The 15654-nt window shown below is 36.8% G+C and overlaps 1 protein-coding gene across 1 annotated transcript in view; it reads right to left on the reverse strand.

Annotated features, from left to right (window-relative positions):
- Window positions 1-14196, reverse strand: part of LOC106053488 (amine oxidase [flavin-containing] B-like) — a 36088-nt gene extending 21892 nt beyond the window's left edge. The window contains exons 1-5 of the mRNA XM_056012309.1: window positions 14046-14196; window positions 7969-8046; window positions 5282-5376; window positions 4320-4457; window positions 3723-3827 (exon numbers count right to left, since the gene is read on the reverse strand). Of these exons, the coding sequence (XP_055868284.1) occupies window positions 3723-3827; window positions 4320-4457; window positions 5282-5376; window positions 7969-8017 (387 nt within the window). The 5' untranslated portion in view covers window positions 8018-8046; window positions 14046-14196. The remainder of the gene's footprint in view (window positions 1-3722; window positions 3828-4319; window positions 4458-5281; window positions 5377-7968; window positions 8047-14045) is intronic.
- Window positions 14197-15654: the final 1458 nt, after the last annotated feature.

Raw genomic sequence — 15654 nt, forward strand, 5'->3', positions numbered from 1 at the left:
ATTTATTATAGTGATAAGGCTCAGCGAGTCACATTAGTTTTTACCGCAATAAATACCTTTCGCTTAAAATCATTCTGCCTTCACCTTGGATACTATATTAACCACCAGATTTTAGTTATTAGCGGCCACGAAAGGGGAAAAGACGTTTTATGTTTTTGCGGAATGTCTGTCCGTCCCGTTAAGATCTAGTTTACTAGAAAAGATAGTGGAAATTCATCATAATGTCTAAGACCATGTAAGTTCTGATGCAATGGCTACCTTTTTTCTTTTCTAAAAGCGAAAAATCTAATTTTTAAAATCATTTATGCAAGTAGTTTTTTTCATGAAGTACACCACTTTTAGAACTATTCACTATTAATAGTAACAAACGCTGGAGGCTCCTTAGTAAGGACAGACACATATAGCCATATTTGTAACGCATTTATGAAAAAAAAATTTTTTACAATGGTATTGCTAAATTATGTAAGTTCTGTCATACTAACTTCTAGATTTACACACAAAAAATGTTTACTTTTTTTAAAGAGAAAAAATCAATTTAGTATACATATAAGTTGGACATAAGTTAAACCGATTAATAAGTAGTTTTTCATATTATCGCGAGAACTACACCATTAGGTATGATACTTTAACCTATGGGTCGCGACTCCTTTGGGGGTCGAATGGCCATTTGCCGGGGGTCGCCTAAGACCATAGGAAATAGGGGGAAGGGGGGCAATTTTTTAATTGGAATTTTTGTTTTGTTTCTAATGTGTTGTAACCAGCATATTTGTACAATAGTGGATGTAGACTGACCTTAGTGGTGGTAATGGCAAGGGACATTACTCAAATTAAATTATTACCAAGCAAATTATGAAAAGATCGTTGATTTCAATCTTAAATGAAAAAAAAACAAATAAATAAAAAGTGTGGGTGACAAATACAAGGACATACTGCCAGAGGATAAAAATGTATTATATTGTTTGAAAGAATACATGTTTTTTTAAATTGGTTTTTCTTTTTTTTTTATCTAATGGTTATTCAAAACTAGATGCTGCAGACCATATCTTCGTTGTTGCAGAATAAATTTGTCCAAAATTTAATTTACTGTCCATCAATGTGTCGAAACATCATTACAGGATCAAACATTTCTTTGGTGAAGATCCAATCATGCCATTGTATTATAGTCAATAGAAATAAATTCATGATCCCCTGTGACGTGTGCACTTTGAGCACAAGAAAGTTAATAAAAGAAAAGAGAATGATGATTATTTTGAGGTATAGTTTTACTTGAATATTTTAAGCAGTAATTCAGATACCCCGATGCAACATTAGTAATGAAGTTCCGTCTGCCTATGTATTGAGGTCGAACATAAGTCCGAGCTTTGCCGATAACGACACCCTGTAGTTTAGTTTTCAATCCTGATGAAACTCAGACTTGACGCAGATGGAAAGTACCATAATAAAAACATATCAGCCTATGAAGCTTCTTATTTTGGTGGCTCTCAGAATCGCCAGAGTTCTGAAACCTCACACCATTACCAAGGAGTTATTGTCAGCGGCCAAAGACATTGCTCGTTATGATTGGAGCAAAATTGATTAATGAATTTAGTGAAATTTCCAATCTAATTAGTCTATTCACAAGAGATTAGTTGACATGTCTTCTGATATTAAGGAAATGATGTCTGATTCTTTGACACTATTTAGCATCCAGCTTTATGAATCCACAGGCGTTGTCAACTGTTCAAAATTACTAGTTCCGGTTTACTTACGATATATACATAGTGGCGATTTTAAAGATTGGTTTCTATGCAAACATCTATAAACGACCTCAATAGACAAAGTTGGTTAAATTTGAAAAAGTAAAAGACCTCTTGGAAAAATATCTGTGGTTTCTGCACAGATGGTGCTCTAATTATGCTTGGATGTCTGTCTGGATGTCAATGTTTGGTACAGAATAAGTCACCATTAGAATCCATTGTATCTCATTGTAGGATTGATTCCTCGATATATGTTAGCAATGCAAATAGCAATGCATCTCAATATTTCTCTTCAATGTTAGTTACACAATTCTGGGTGAAGTGTTTGCAGTCATTCTGTTCTATAGAAGATTTTTTCGAGACTTCCTCTTCCATTTCCAACACTGTATCTTTGTGAAACATGTTTTTTCTGCCTGTCAGTTATCAAGTTTTAATACAGAAATAAACTCGATGTGAATTCCTAATCTAGTGAAATAAAAACAAGCTCAACCTTGGCACTAACTTTGGCGTGTTTGAAAATACTGTCGCCACGTGTTCCAGGATTAGTAATACTTTTTAAATTGTAAAATATTTATGTAACGAATTATAAGTACGCAATGAAAAGTAAATAAATAAAAATCATAAAAATCTGCTTGTTTAAAGAAAATTGAAGCAGTAATTTATTTTACACTAAATAAATAGGACACGTTTCTAACAATTAAATAACAATTAAATAAACATCATGGTTATTAGTTCTATACATGTTGATAACCATTTTATAACATTCGCTAAATCACATTTACCTAGTGAAGGTAAAGTTCCCCTTTCAGACCTTGTGGTCTATAGGGCAGAGGATGTAAAGTAATCTGTTTCTGAGGCCTACGGTTTTACGAGGGTGTTATGTGGCCAGCACAACGATCAACCGCATTACTTTACTTTTCCCCAACTAATACCAGGTACCCATTAGAGCTGGATGGATTTAAAGGCGCCCAAAGATCCCGAAATTGAAAAACCCAGTTTTCACCAGGATACGAACCCGGGACTCCCGCTTTACCACTCAGCCACCGCGCCTCCACATTTACCTAGACCTATGACAAGACAAAAATGGTTGGGGGTCGCCTCTTAGTGAAAAATTCTATTAGGGGGTCGCGGAGCTAAAAAGGTTGAGAACCGCTGCGATTACAATAGAACACTTAACTAAGGAATTCTTTTTCACGGGAACATCATATTCTTGGGGATTTGAATAATAGTTTGACCCTTTACAAAACATTTAGATCAATTAGATATTCATTATATGACATTAGTTAGGCCAGGTTCACATTTAACTATGCGAAACTGATTGCGCGGGGCCTAGTTTGGGTGGTTATAAGGGTAATTTGTGAAAATTAAGATTTTGTATGAGAAAAACAAATTCGACTTTTAATTTTATTCATTCTTTCCTAAGAACAAAATTGCGATCAAATTAACTTTACTTTACGAACCTTGCAACCTATGGCATATTTATATGACAGTGACTACAAAAGTAAATAAAGAATTGTAACTTGCGATTAAGCTGAAAATTCGCCCGATTATTACATTTTATTACATAAAAGTTGACAATGCCTTTTTTTCTTTTATCGCGCGATAGGATTGGCGTTTTCCGCAAAGAGTGGCACCCATAAATGTCAATTTTGACTATTTTTCAGGAGATTTTTATGAGTTTTCAGGAGCTTTTAATAAATTTAGAAGATTTCCATGAATTTTTTCGTATATATTCTGTAATTTAATAATTACACCTAGAATTAGCGCGGGGCCCATGAAAGCGCGGGGCCCACTGCGATCGCATAGGCTGCAGTGGCCTAAGACCGGCCCTGGCTGAAGTACATACTGTGTAAAAACATTTAGTCAGTAGGATGACCTGTCCGTACTGTCATTTAAAAAGAAAGTGTCCTTTACATTATTCGTTAAAATTTTAATTTGATTAATTACCAAAAAAAAAACAAATAACAACAACAAACATGAACTTACCTCAGCTCCCATTTTGTCAAACTTCCTCAGCATGTTGTTCATATCAAGCCAAGACAGGAGTCCTCCTACAGGGGGAAAGATCGTACGGAACCGTTTGACTCGCCCCTGAGTTAAGTCAAAAGAGAAAACATTAGTAGTGAGATATATGCACACCGTTTTTAAGAACATGAATATATTAATGAAAAGATGCCCCAACTATCCAGCCAATCGGGGCACCCGGTACAATATATTACGGGCTTCTATGTGACACGTTATGACTTTTAAGTCATCTAACAAAATCGTGCTGAAAGCTATCAGTGAGATAGCACTAGCGCGATAGAGAGAAAAGACGTACTTTGATGTAGTTGTAATTTAGTCTTGAGAACAGAAGGACGTATCTATTTCTACAAAAGTTTTTTGTAATAAGTATTAGCAATTTATTATGGAATTGTTCAGATTATGAAAATGGAGTATTATTCTTAACGTCAAGTTTAATTATGTACAACATTTTTAGGTAGTTTTGCATACCCAATATGGAGTCAAGGTACCTTTGATTGCAGGTATAGTATTAACAACTGTTCATGGTCATAAAGGATGTTGGAAATGACTCGCTCTCACCTGTTCATAGTAGATGAGATCTTCTTTCTCATTGGTTGGGAAAGCTTTAAGGTCAAACTCTTTGATCAATTTCCAAACCCGCTTCTGAGTGGCTCCAATATAAGCTGCTCCGAGGTCAACATACGGGGACTTTTTGTTCTGTGGGTTGACGATACATGTATAAGTAAGATCGCAATATAATTGCATACCTCTCCCTCCCTCTCTCTCTCTCTTTCTTTAAATCAATCATTCAATCTCTCTATAAAATATGTTCGTATAAATCTTTTTTTTATCTATCTATCTATCTATCTATCTATCTATCTATCTATCTATCTATCTATCTATCTATCTATCTATCTATCTATCTATCTATCTATCTATCTATCTGTCTGTCTATCTGTCTATCTGTCTATCTGTCTACCCACCTACCTAAATACCTACATACCTACCTACCTACCTACCTACCTACCTATCTATCTATCTATCTATCTATCTATCTATCTATCTATCTATCTATCTATCTATCTATCTATCTATCTATCTATCTATCTATCTATCTATCTATCTATCTATCTACCTATCTATCTATCTATCTATCTATCTATCTATCTATCTATCTATCTATCTATCTATCTATTTATCTATGAACATATTTTAATATGATCACCAGAATACAAGACATTCTCCGTTCAAGCTGAAACTTTAAACTATTTTTCAATGTCCATGACAACACTAAATCAATAAAAAAAATTGCCAATTAGTATTAATCAAAGTTTCAACTTGATTGAATAGGAAGTGGTGGAAACACTTGGAAAAAAATATTGTACCAGACAGAGTGAATTGAGCTTTGTAAAAATTACTTTCACAAATCTAGAGATGTGTCTCAAGTTTTATGTTTAGATAACATGTCTTCATCAACACCATTAAAAGATGGCACATATTAAACTAGATCCTCGAATACTACAGTATGACCTGTCTCATACCTTGATTGTATACATACGTCCTCCCACTCGGTCTCTGGCCTCCAGTACTAAGACATCCACGCCTTGTCTCTGCAACTCCCTGGCTGCTATCAGACCTGAAGACAAAGCCAAGTAAGTAAAGTACCACTTTAAGACCTTGTGATCTACAAGGCAGAAGATTCTATAGCGAGTTAGCAAGGGTGTCGTGTGGCCAGCACAACCTTTACTTTCCCCAGGTTCCCATAAGAGTTGTGTGAACTCAGGGGGCGCCATGAAAAAATCCGAATTTCAAATTTTTAGTCTTAACCGAGATTCGAACTCAGTCACTTTGGTTTGGTGGAAGCCAAAGGTTAAGAGAAACATGTGTGACAAAAAATTATGTATACATGTTACAGAATGTTAAGTTCCGGTTTGAGAAACAAGGGGAGATCAAAATAGAAAAAAAATGATTATGACCTGTATAACTATATTTAATATTATTATAATTAATATTATTGCACCCTTTTTCAGATTGATTTATAACGACTTTGCGTTACGGTGTTTAGTTTCATAATTATATATTGGAATTACGCCTAACTATACAAAAAGCAATGTCTAGCAAGTAATGGTTCTCTCTACCCTTCTATATATTGATCTGAGACAAGAGTACATTACATAAAGCAACTAAGACTTCTTGAACGCTTTCACTAAAGATGTTTGCGCTCCATGCCTCCACCATGGACATACAGTGGCAAGACCCATGGGCGTAGCCAGGGGTGGGGTGGGTTGGGGGTTTAAACCCACCCGAAATGAAATCCCCCCGGGGGGGGAGTCGGAATTTAGTGACTGTTTTTTTTTGCTGATTTTCTTTATTTTAGGAGAGATTTTAATACTTAACCATCACTTGCCCCAGCGCAGCCAAGGGGGTTTTGAGTTTAAATCCCCCCCCCCCCCTTAAGCGGGGTTGAAGCTAAGAAAAATACCTTTATACCTCTTAAAAATAAAAATAGCAAATTACACACTCAAAATTATATGAGCGTAGTCAAAGGGGGTTTTGACTTTACCCCCCTTCTGCGGGGGCTGAAGCTAAAAAATACCTCTTCAAAAAAGGAATTTACACATTAAAATTCTATGAGCGAAGTCAAGCCGAAAGGGGTTTTGAGTTTGAACCCCTCTACTCCATAGGGCTTTTTTTTTTTAAAGTTTAAAACCTCTCCAGATGGTTTTGAGTTTTAAATCCCTCTTACAGAGAGTTTTGAGGCTGAAAACTTCTCTCTTCAATATTATTCTAAAGCAAACTAAATTTGCCAATTTCTATGAGCGTAGCTAAGGGTTTTTTTTTTACTTTGAAAAAAAAAAACTACAGAGATTTTTTAGTTTAAAACCCTCCAACAGATGATTTTGACGATAAAACATCCCTTTTCGATATAAAATCTAAAACAAAACTACAGTCATCTAATTTCAAGAGCGCTAATCAAGAGAGGTTACACATTTCTACCAGTGGCGGGGCTCCAATAATAAAGTGCAGTGAATAGTCATCTGCCGAAATTGAAAAGACTAAATGTGACTCAACAAAGATGGCTTAGACGGATTTTAGGAGTCAGTTATAGAGATCGGGTCTCAATCAAGGAAATCCTATGCCGAAATGGGAGTCGACCACTTAGTAAGGTTGTGACAGAGCGTAGAAAAAAGATTCATGGGAGATGTTCTCCGACAAAATGAATTAGCCTACACATAATTACGAGGAAAGCGCAAACAGGGACATTCTAGTACAAATTCATGCCACACTTTCATGGAGGACCTCAGAGCAGATGGGAAGAGGCTTCAGACATTGCCAGTGACAGAATTATGTGGAATCAGATTTCCGCCAAATGCGCTGATCGGTGCGGTAGGATCTATGTCAGTAAGAATAGCCCATTAGGTTTTTGAAATAAAACTTTTAATAGCAGGATAATGCACTGTAGATACCTCAGAATATGTATTTTGTTGGCTTTTAATACCGGAAATAGTGTTTGGCGGCGGGGCTTTGCCCCGCGCTGGGGAGCTCGCAGAGCTCCAGGGGCCGGTAGTCTACAATTTTTTCACTAATTCCAGGAAGAACCTATTCTAGAGTACAATAAACGTCTGCCGAAAGAATGTAATAAAGATTAATTGTTAACACACACACACATATGCACATATATATGGCGGGGGGGGGGGAGAAAAAATCATCCCCCAAACCCCCCCACCCGAAAAAGAATCCTGGCTACGCCCATGGCAAGACCGCACTACAAATAGCGATGTTCATCATAATGCCGTTATGGACAGTATAGAAGGACTTCTGGGCAGGGCAAAAATATAAGCCAAAGGCAATCTTTTTTTTTGGTGAGCTGAAAAGTGGTCGGTGTAACAGATGTGCTCCACGGAAACGCTTTAAAGACCAGCTTTGGAGCTAACACTGAAATAGAAGAGATCACCTGGTAACAGCCTTGAAGGCGGCTTCGAAACGAGACAGCTAAAGGTCATTTACAAAGGCCGCGGGATACACATGCGAGACCAAAAGAAAATCCACTTCTGAGAAGACGCAGACGGCAAAAAGAGAATCTAAATTGACCACCGGTGAACAATGGTTATGTTCGGTGGTTGATGCAAAATATGTAAGTCGCAGCTAGGGCTGTGTACCCACACGAAACACTGCATTTCTCATTAATAATAATAAATAAATAACAAAACATGAAAAGGTTACCTACCACTAAGACCTGCACCGACTATGATCACGTCAGCTGACTGTGTAGCCATGGTAACCTTCCTGTCCAACAGAATGGCTTCTGAGTAAAAAAAAAAAAAGGGGAGGAATTATAATAATAGATCAACACGATAATAACCACAATAGTTTTTAAACAGTGTTTCCCAAACTTGTGTTCTGCTAGACCTGAATGGATGTTCCAAAAACTGCTGGGAATAATTGACTAGTAGGCCACCACGTGGATTAATCTCTCTAAAAAATAAAGTTTTCAGCTCAAAATGGGCTAAGTGTTCCGTTGAGGACTCAGTTTGGAAACCACTGGTTTAAAGCAACTTTGAGGGGGAGGGGGGGGAAATAATTATAGGTCCTAAGTTTACAATTTCTTGTATGTATTAGCTTTTAAACGTAAGAGGAGAAATGTGGAGGAGATGGGTAGAGATCATAAATAAACTTTGCACAAAATATGGATGTAATGATAATCTAAGTCTTTCCCACACTGTGTTTCGAGGAACGCTAGTGTTCCGCAAGGTCTGAATAGGTGTTCCACCAACTACTGGAATCGTTAACGTGACTTAATCTCTCTTTAAAAAAAAACTAATTGTTCCGCTAAATACTCAGAATGTGCGAAGTTTTCGGATAAGGAAAAAAGTTTGGGAAACAATTAGATCATAGACTTATATATATTATTTCTAGACGGGACATGGAGATCTTTTAACACTACAAAAAATGTGAAATTTTTTTAAAAAGTTGAAAAAAGGCGTTGTTTTGTAAAGTAGTTATAAAAAGTAAAATGTTTTTTTTTCAACCCTAACCTATGTAACAAATAATTTAATTTTTACATCTAGACCTAGTAATTGAACTCTCGTCTCATAATTATAATTTTGAATTTTTAGATACATAATCTAGAAAGATCTAGGTAATCAATCTATTTAAAAGCACATAAGATGATTAAAATCTACATAAATTACTTTGATCTAGGATTTTTTAAATATTCATTGGCCTCCTTCAGTCGTAGAACGACCATGGTTCATCTCAAGTGAGATGAAAGCCTGAGCATTGTTTATGGTCGGAACGATGTCGCCCACACAGCCGTTTCCCCCTCTCCGCGCAGCTGATGTGATTAAAGGAACGGAATATCCAATACAGTTTGGGGTCAGTAGCGCCGCAGGATCTGCCAGGCTGTAGCACGGTGTGCCACAATCTGCCTAAAGGTCACCAGCTCCTGATTTTTCCTCAGGGTTGTCTCCCGAAGCCTTTCCCGTGTTTGGGTATAGCCGCTGGGCAGCGGAGGTTTGGATTCAGAGTTTTCCTTCTCCTGGATGGGTAGCCAACCAAGGCTAATGAGTCCCTCCTGCCCGTAGCTTACTGGTTTAGGAGCCAGTTGTTCCCTTTGCCCCTTATCCTGTCTGTGAAACATTATCTTAATGGAAGCTAACAGGAAATGGCTTTGTTTCATTTAGTTGCGTGAGTATATCTAGTACTGTGCTTAATAACCTATTCTAGAGAATCCGAGGAATGATTTTGCATTATTTCTAAACTTTGAAAACTAAAGATCATTACTTTACCATGACTTCCCTTACAGCTTGAAAAAGAGTTACGTACATAAAAATCTATCTATATGTCACGTACACTATGACCATATATGGTAACAGTTTTGAGTTGTTGGCCGACACAGCTTGAAATAGCTGGGAAAAAAATCAAGCATGTGATTAAATGAACTCCATTGGTTCTGAAAGTTAATTGTTGTACATTAGACTGCAATGATTGGTTGGTCTGGGAGGGGTAAGTTGTTCATGGGCGTAGCCAGGATTTTTTTTCGGGGGGGGTTTTGGGGGGTGAATTTCCCCCCCCCCCGACCCCCCCCACGGGAAAAAAATTATATGTATTTATGTGTGTGTGTGTGTGTACATAATCTTTATTACATTCTGACCCTTCATTCTTTCGGAAGACGTTTATTGTGCCCTAGAATAGGTTCTTCCATGAGTTAGTGAAAAAATTGTAGATTGCCCGACATTACTAGCAAAGGGATCTGGGGGAGCGTCTGGGGGAGCGCCAGGAGCGAAGCCCCGCCTCCAAGCACTATTTCTGATATTGAAAACCAACAAAATGCATATTCTGAGGTATCTACAGTGCATTTTCCTGCTATTAAAAAGTTCTATTTCAAAAACCTAATGTGCTATTCTTACTGACTTAGACCCTCGCTCGTCGTTCGGCGCATTTGCCATCAAGCTGTTTCCATAAAATTGTGGACTCCCCGCCATTACTAGCAAGGGGGTCTGGGGGAGCGCCAGGAGCTCCCCAGCGCGGGGCAAAGCCCCGCCGCCAAGCACTATTTCTGGTATTGAAAGCCAACAAAATGCATATTCTGAGGTATCTACAGTCCATTTTAATGCTATTAAAAAGTTTCATTTCAAAAACCTAATGTGCTATTCTTACTGACTTAGACCCTCCCACGCCGTTCGGAGCATTTGACGTCAAGCAGTTTCCATAAAAATCTGTCACTGGTAATGTCTGAAGCCTCTTCCCACCTACCATGAGGACCTCCATGAATGAGTGGCGTCAAGTTGTACTAGGATATTATTGCAACTCTTCTTATGCGTAATTCATTTTTTCGGAGAACATGTCCCGCAAACCTCATGCGTCGTTCTCAAACAATCTTACTAAGGGGTCGACTCCCCGTTCGGCATAGGATTTCCTTGATTTAGATCCGATCTCTATAACTGACTCCTGAAATCTGTCTTAGCCATCTTTGTTGAGCTATATTTAGTGTTTTTCGATTTCAGTAGATGACTATTCACTGCAGTTTATTATTTATTAATGGAGCCCTGCCACTAGTAAAAATGTGTAACCTCTCTTGAATACGCTCTTGGAATTAAGTAACTGTAGTTTGCTTTAGATTTTATATCGAAAAGAGAAGTTTTATCTTCAAAATCTTCTGTTAGGGGTTTTCCACCTCAAAATGCTCTGTAGGGGGATCTTAAACTCAAAACCATCTGGAGGGGTTATAAACTTTAAAAAAAAAGCCATCTGTAAAAGAAACTCAAAACCCCCGATTGGCTTGGCTACGCTCAAATAATTTTAGTGTGTAATTTGCTTTTTTTTTATATTGAAGATGTATTTTTAGCACCAAACCCCTCTGAATGGGGGTTTAAACTCAAAACCCCTTTGACTACGCTCATAAATTTTAGAGTGAGTAATTTTCTTTTATTTAAATTGAAGAGGTACTTTTTAGCTTCAAACTCCACTAGAGGGGAGTTTAAACTCAAAACCCCATAGACTACACTCATATCATTTTTAGTGTATAATTTGCTTTTTTTTTATTATTAAAAAGAGGTATTTTTTACCTTCAAACCCCACTGAAGTGGGATTTAAACTCAAAACTGAGTCAAAACCCATTTAGCTACGCTCATAACATTTTGAGTGCGTAATTAGCTTTTTTTTATATTAAAGAAGGGGTTTATCGTAAATTTTAGACGGGGTTTTAAAATCAAAATCTTCCTTAACTGTGCTCTTGGAATTAGGGGATTTTCGTTTGCATTTTTTTTTGTTTTGTTTTATAGAAGAGGGGGAGTTAACTGCAAAAACCCCAGGTAGGGGGTTTAAAACTCAAAACCCCTGGTAGGGGGTTTTAAACTCAAAACCCCTAGTAGTGGTTTTTAAACTCGAACCGCTCTGGTAGGCGTTTTAAACTCGAACCCCCCTGGTAGGGGTTTTTAAACTCGAACCCCCCTGGTAGGGGGTTTTAAACTCAAAACCCCTTTGGTTGTGCTAGGGCAAGTGATGGTTTAGTATTAAAATCTCACCTAAAATAAACAAAATCAAAGCAAAAAATCAGACACTAAATTCCGACTCCCCCCCCCCCAAGGGGGGGATTTCATTTCGGGGGGGGGGGGGTTTGAACCCCAAGAACCCCCCCCTGGCTACGCCCATGAAGTTGTTGATCACGTGATTACAAGCTGAAATCCGGGGAAGATGCAAATTAGCCTCAGTCGGTTGTAAATATTTGTAGGGTTAAGATCTAACTTGTATGTAGTTAAGAATATATATTTTATTCGTATGAAGACTCAGATATATTATTGAATAGATCAGTTATTCAAGTACATTTAAGCATTGTAACTATTTTGTGTATAGTGTTTTCAAGTTATTAATTAAAGTAATTGTTTTTGAACGAAGAGAAGTTTCTTCATTGAATTTTGATCGTACTTAGATCATATTTGTCAAGTTGTAACTCCTAGACCTAGATGATCCTCTTATCAATTGGCAACATTCTGTATGATCGTATCATCAACATAGATCTGTCTACTTCTATACGATCATCTTATCGAAAGATCATTTCAAGATCCTCGGCAATCACGATCATTGATGGTGCAACATAGTTCAAGTCTGATTGTGATAGTAGCACCATCTTAGATTGTGACATCAACACCATTGATGATCGTGACACTATATATATATAGGTCTGTGAATTGATTAATCGCGGATAAAAATTTTGTTTCCGATTTAATGTCTAGATATAATATATAAGTCTATGACTAAGATTATTTTTAAAAGCACGTAATAATTTTTGTGTGTGCACAGTTCAGTAATCTATGGCTTCCTTCAGTCGCGAAGCATTTAAGTAATGCAGAATTAAATAAGCCCAGAATTATAATTCCCATTTAGTTCGCAATATTTAACAGTGACATTTTAATATAGCGTCCTTGACTTTTTTTTGTGAATGGATTTGAAAATTTCCCACAAACTTTCTCTTTTAATTATCTACTTGTTACGTTTCTTTAGGTTTCATAATAGCATCTCCATATTTCTCCCTAGCGCTTCCTCTTTTTTTTTTTTCATGCTTCAAAGTAAAAAATCTTAAACAAGCTAAATATAAAATAATCCTTTTAAAAAAACAACAACAAAGCTTATATAAAGGGGAAGAACTCCGTCCTTAAACCTATTAAACTATTTCTACCAATAATGTTCACGTTATTTTCCTTATTCGATTTCAAACTAAATATTAATTACCAGGAATTAATTAACTAATTGAGTATGTTTGTTTATTGATTAATGTTCATTAATATTTTGTCAAGTACAATAAAAAGTTGTTAAGCATCAACTTGATCCGAGAATACGTGAGTGAGAAACAGCAGTAACAATTTTAAAGGGGACTGAACCCAACAATTTTAGCCAAATAAACTGAAGTATTAGTTCCCCTTGTTGCTATTAAACGAAACAATGAATTACCAGTAATTAATTGTCTAATCGGTTAGTTTTAAAAAATTGATTTGAATCTAGAGGGTCTAATTTAGGCCCAAATTACAAAGCACAACTAGAGAGTCTAATTTAGGCTTAGTATCAATAGTACTACTAGAGGCCCAAATGAAAATGTTCACGTTTGCACTTCTTGCACTAATTGAAAACGAGGCTAGTTGCTGGTGACATTGACCCAGATATCCATTCTCGTTTTTTTTTCACCAACTGTTTGAGCCGCCCAACTTTTATATGTGCCAGTGCTGCCCCATTATTATTTTTTTTTACATAGAGGAGGGGGGGGCAGACATATACAGCATGAACAGGACAGTCACTCGACGCATCACCGTAAAGAAACGTTGAGTTTATGCAACCAAGCAGTCGTTTCGAGGGGACAGGTAGCTTCACGCCGGATTAGGCTCGGGGGTTGAAGTGTTGGGCCAAAATATAGGCTCTTGATCCAGAAGTGTATTTACGTACAGATACGGTGGGTTCAAATTGATGTTTGTAGCCGACACCCTCATTTCACACGATCTCATGGGATTAGGCATTTTCGTAGTGTTCTGTTTCAGCCGAAAGAATTGAAAGTGCCCCCCCCCCTTTTTTTGTTTGCTAGTAAAGCTCCTGTAGTGTAAACGCATAAACATATAGGTCTATGCGACTATACACACATTTCTATACATACGAGTGCACACACATAGACATCACACACTTAAGAGTTTAATGCTGATAAAGCAATTTTAAAAACTATCTATTCTTAGGTGTTTCTTTTTTTTTTTACGCCTATGAATAGTATTACCGCGTTACGTTACGTTGCTTTAGGTATAAGGTTACGGTATCAAGCCTTACCTTGACTGTTTAATGATGAGACGAACAGTAGCTAAGCAGACGTGACCTCGATATGATCAAATCACTGTATTTAATCAAAGTAAATGTGAAACTGCTATCTGTGTATATGGTCTAAAGTACTAAACCTACTGCTCTGTAATCACTCTCATAATTGAAATATGGACCAAGGCACGCAATGTAGATTTTATGACATGATTTGTGGTGCAAGAAGTGATACCCTGAATCTATAAACCAATACAACAGAAAACTTTCAGTAACAAATTACAATACACAGATTTTTTTACTGTCATTTCGTAAGTTGTATGTTAGTCCCTAATATGGCTTTCGATCAGAGTTTCTAGTTGCTGGCATTTTATTTGCCGTGTGTGTTGTGTGGCAGTGAGGCCAATATAAGAATTGATATTTTCTTAGAATAGGGGCCAACGGAGTGTTGGGATTGGGCCTCGCTTTACCTTTATATCTTGTACAGATCGTACTGTGTAGTACAAGCCTAACATATTTTTCTTAATGCTTTTTATATTTTTTTTAACAAAGTTTATTTCAACTCACTCTGTCTGTCTGTCCGACTGTCTGTCTGGTAAAAAGTTTGAATTTGTTCTTTCTGCCATTTCACGTTCTCGGATCAAGTTGAAACTTAGCGCAGTTAAATATTCAATGTACCTGACCAAAACATGAATCAATCCAATTAGTTAATAAATTAGTGGTAATTGATTATTTTGTTAGATGTCGAAATAAGAGGAATAAGTGCTACTTAATGAGAGATGTTGATGTATATACTGATTAATTCCCCTTAATAAGTTTTGTTAAATTCTTTTCTCCCACTTCCCAATCTCGGATTGAGTTGTAATTTAGAATTTAGTATTCATAATCGATGACAATACACGAATCAATAAAAAAAAGTAGCCAATTAGTTAATCAATTAGTAGTAATTAGTTGTCTTTGAGTTCCATGTCTTAACTACCACATTGCCCACCTCAATAGCCAGCCAACCATCTATCTAACTACCGACTTACCTTCTTAAAATTACCATTTTCAGACTTTGCAATCTATTAGACATGCTTTGTAAAGTTTATCTGTTTCTGTGGCCCACGGTTAACGTGGGTGTCATGTGGCCAGTACAACGACCTTTAATTTTCCCCAGCTAATGTCAGGTACCCGTTAGGGTTGGGTGGGCTCAGGAAAATTCCAAATTCCAGTCTTCACAAGGACTTGAATCCGAGACCTATCGGTTTGGAAACCAAGCGCTTTACAAGATGACCACAATGCCCCCCTCCTCCACAAAACGTCTAACCGAGTTAAAATTATGACATTATGCGTGTTGATTGAAACCAAATTTTGTATTTGAATTTGCTGACATTAATAAATGAATTCAAAAAGTTTCCTTAAATACAAACGAAGATAAAAACAATCTTTGAGCTCGCTGACTAGCCTTAATATGATATTATAATATTATCTATCATAATAGGAAAGTCACTATTGGCTTGGGCTTTAGGTATTTGATAAAGAAATCAGGCCCTTGGTTCTTTCTAATCTTTACGACACACAAAACTGTTGTATCAGTTGTTTCCCCTCTATCTTTATTGTATTTATTTTGTTGTTTAAACTATAT

This window comes from Biomphalaria glabrata, chromosome 15, assembly GCF_947242115.1.
Source record: "Biomphalaria glabrata chromosome 15, xgBioGlab47.1, whole genome shotgun sequence".
NCBI classification, from domain to species: Eukaryota; Metazoa; Mollusca; class Gastropoda; family Planorbidae; genus Biomphalaria; species Biomphalaria glabrata.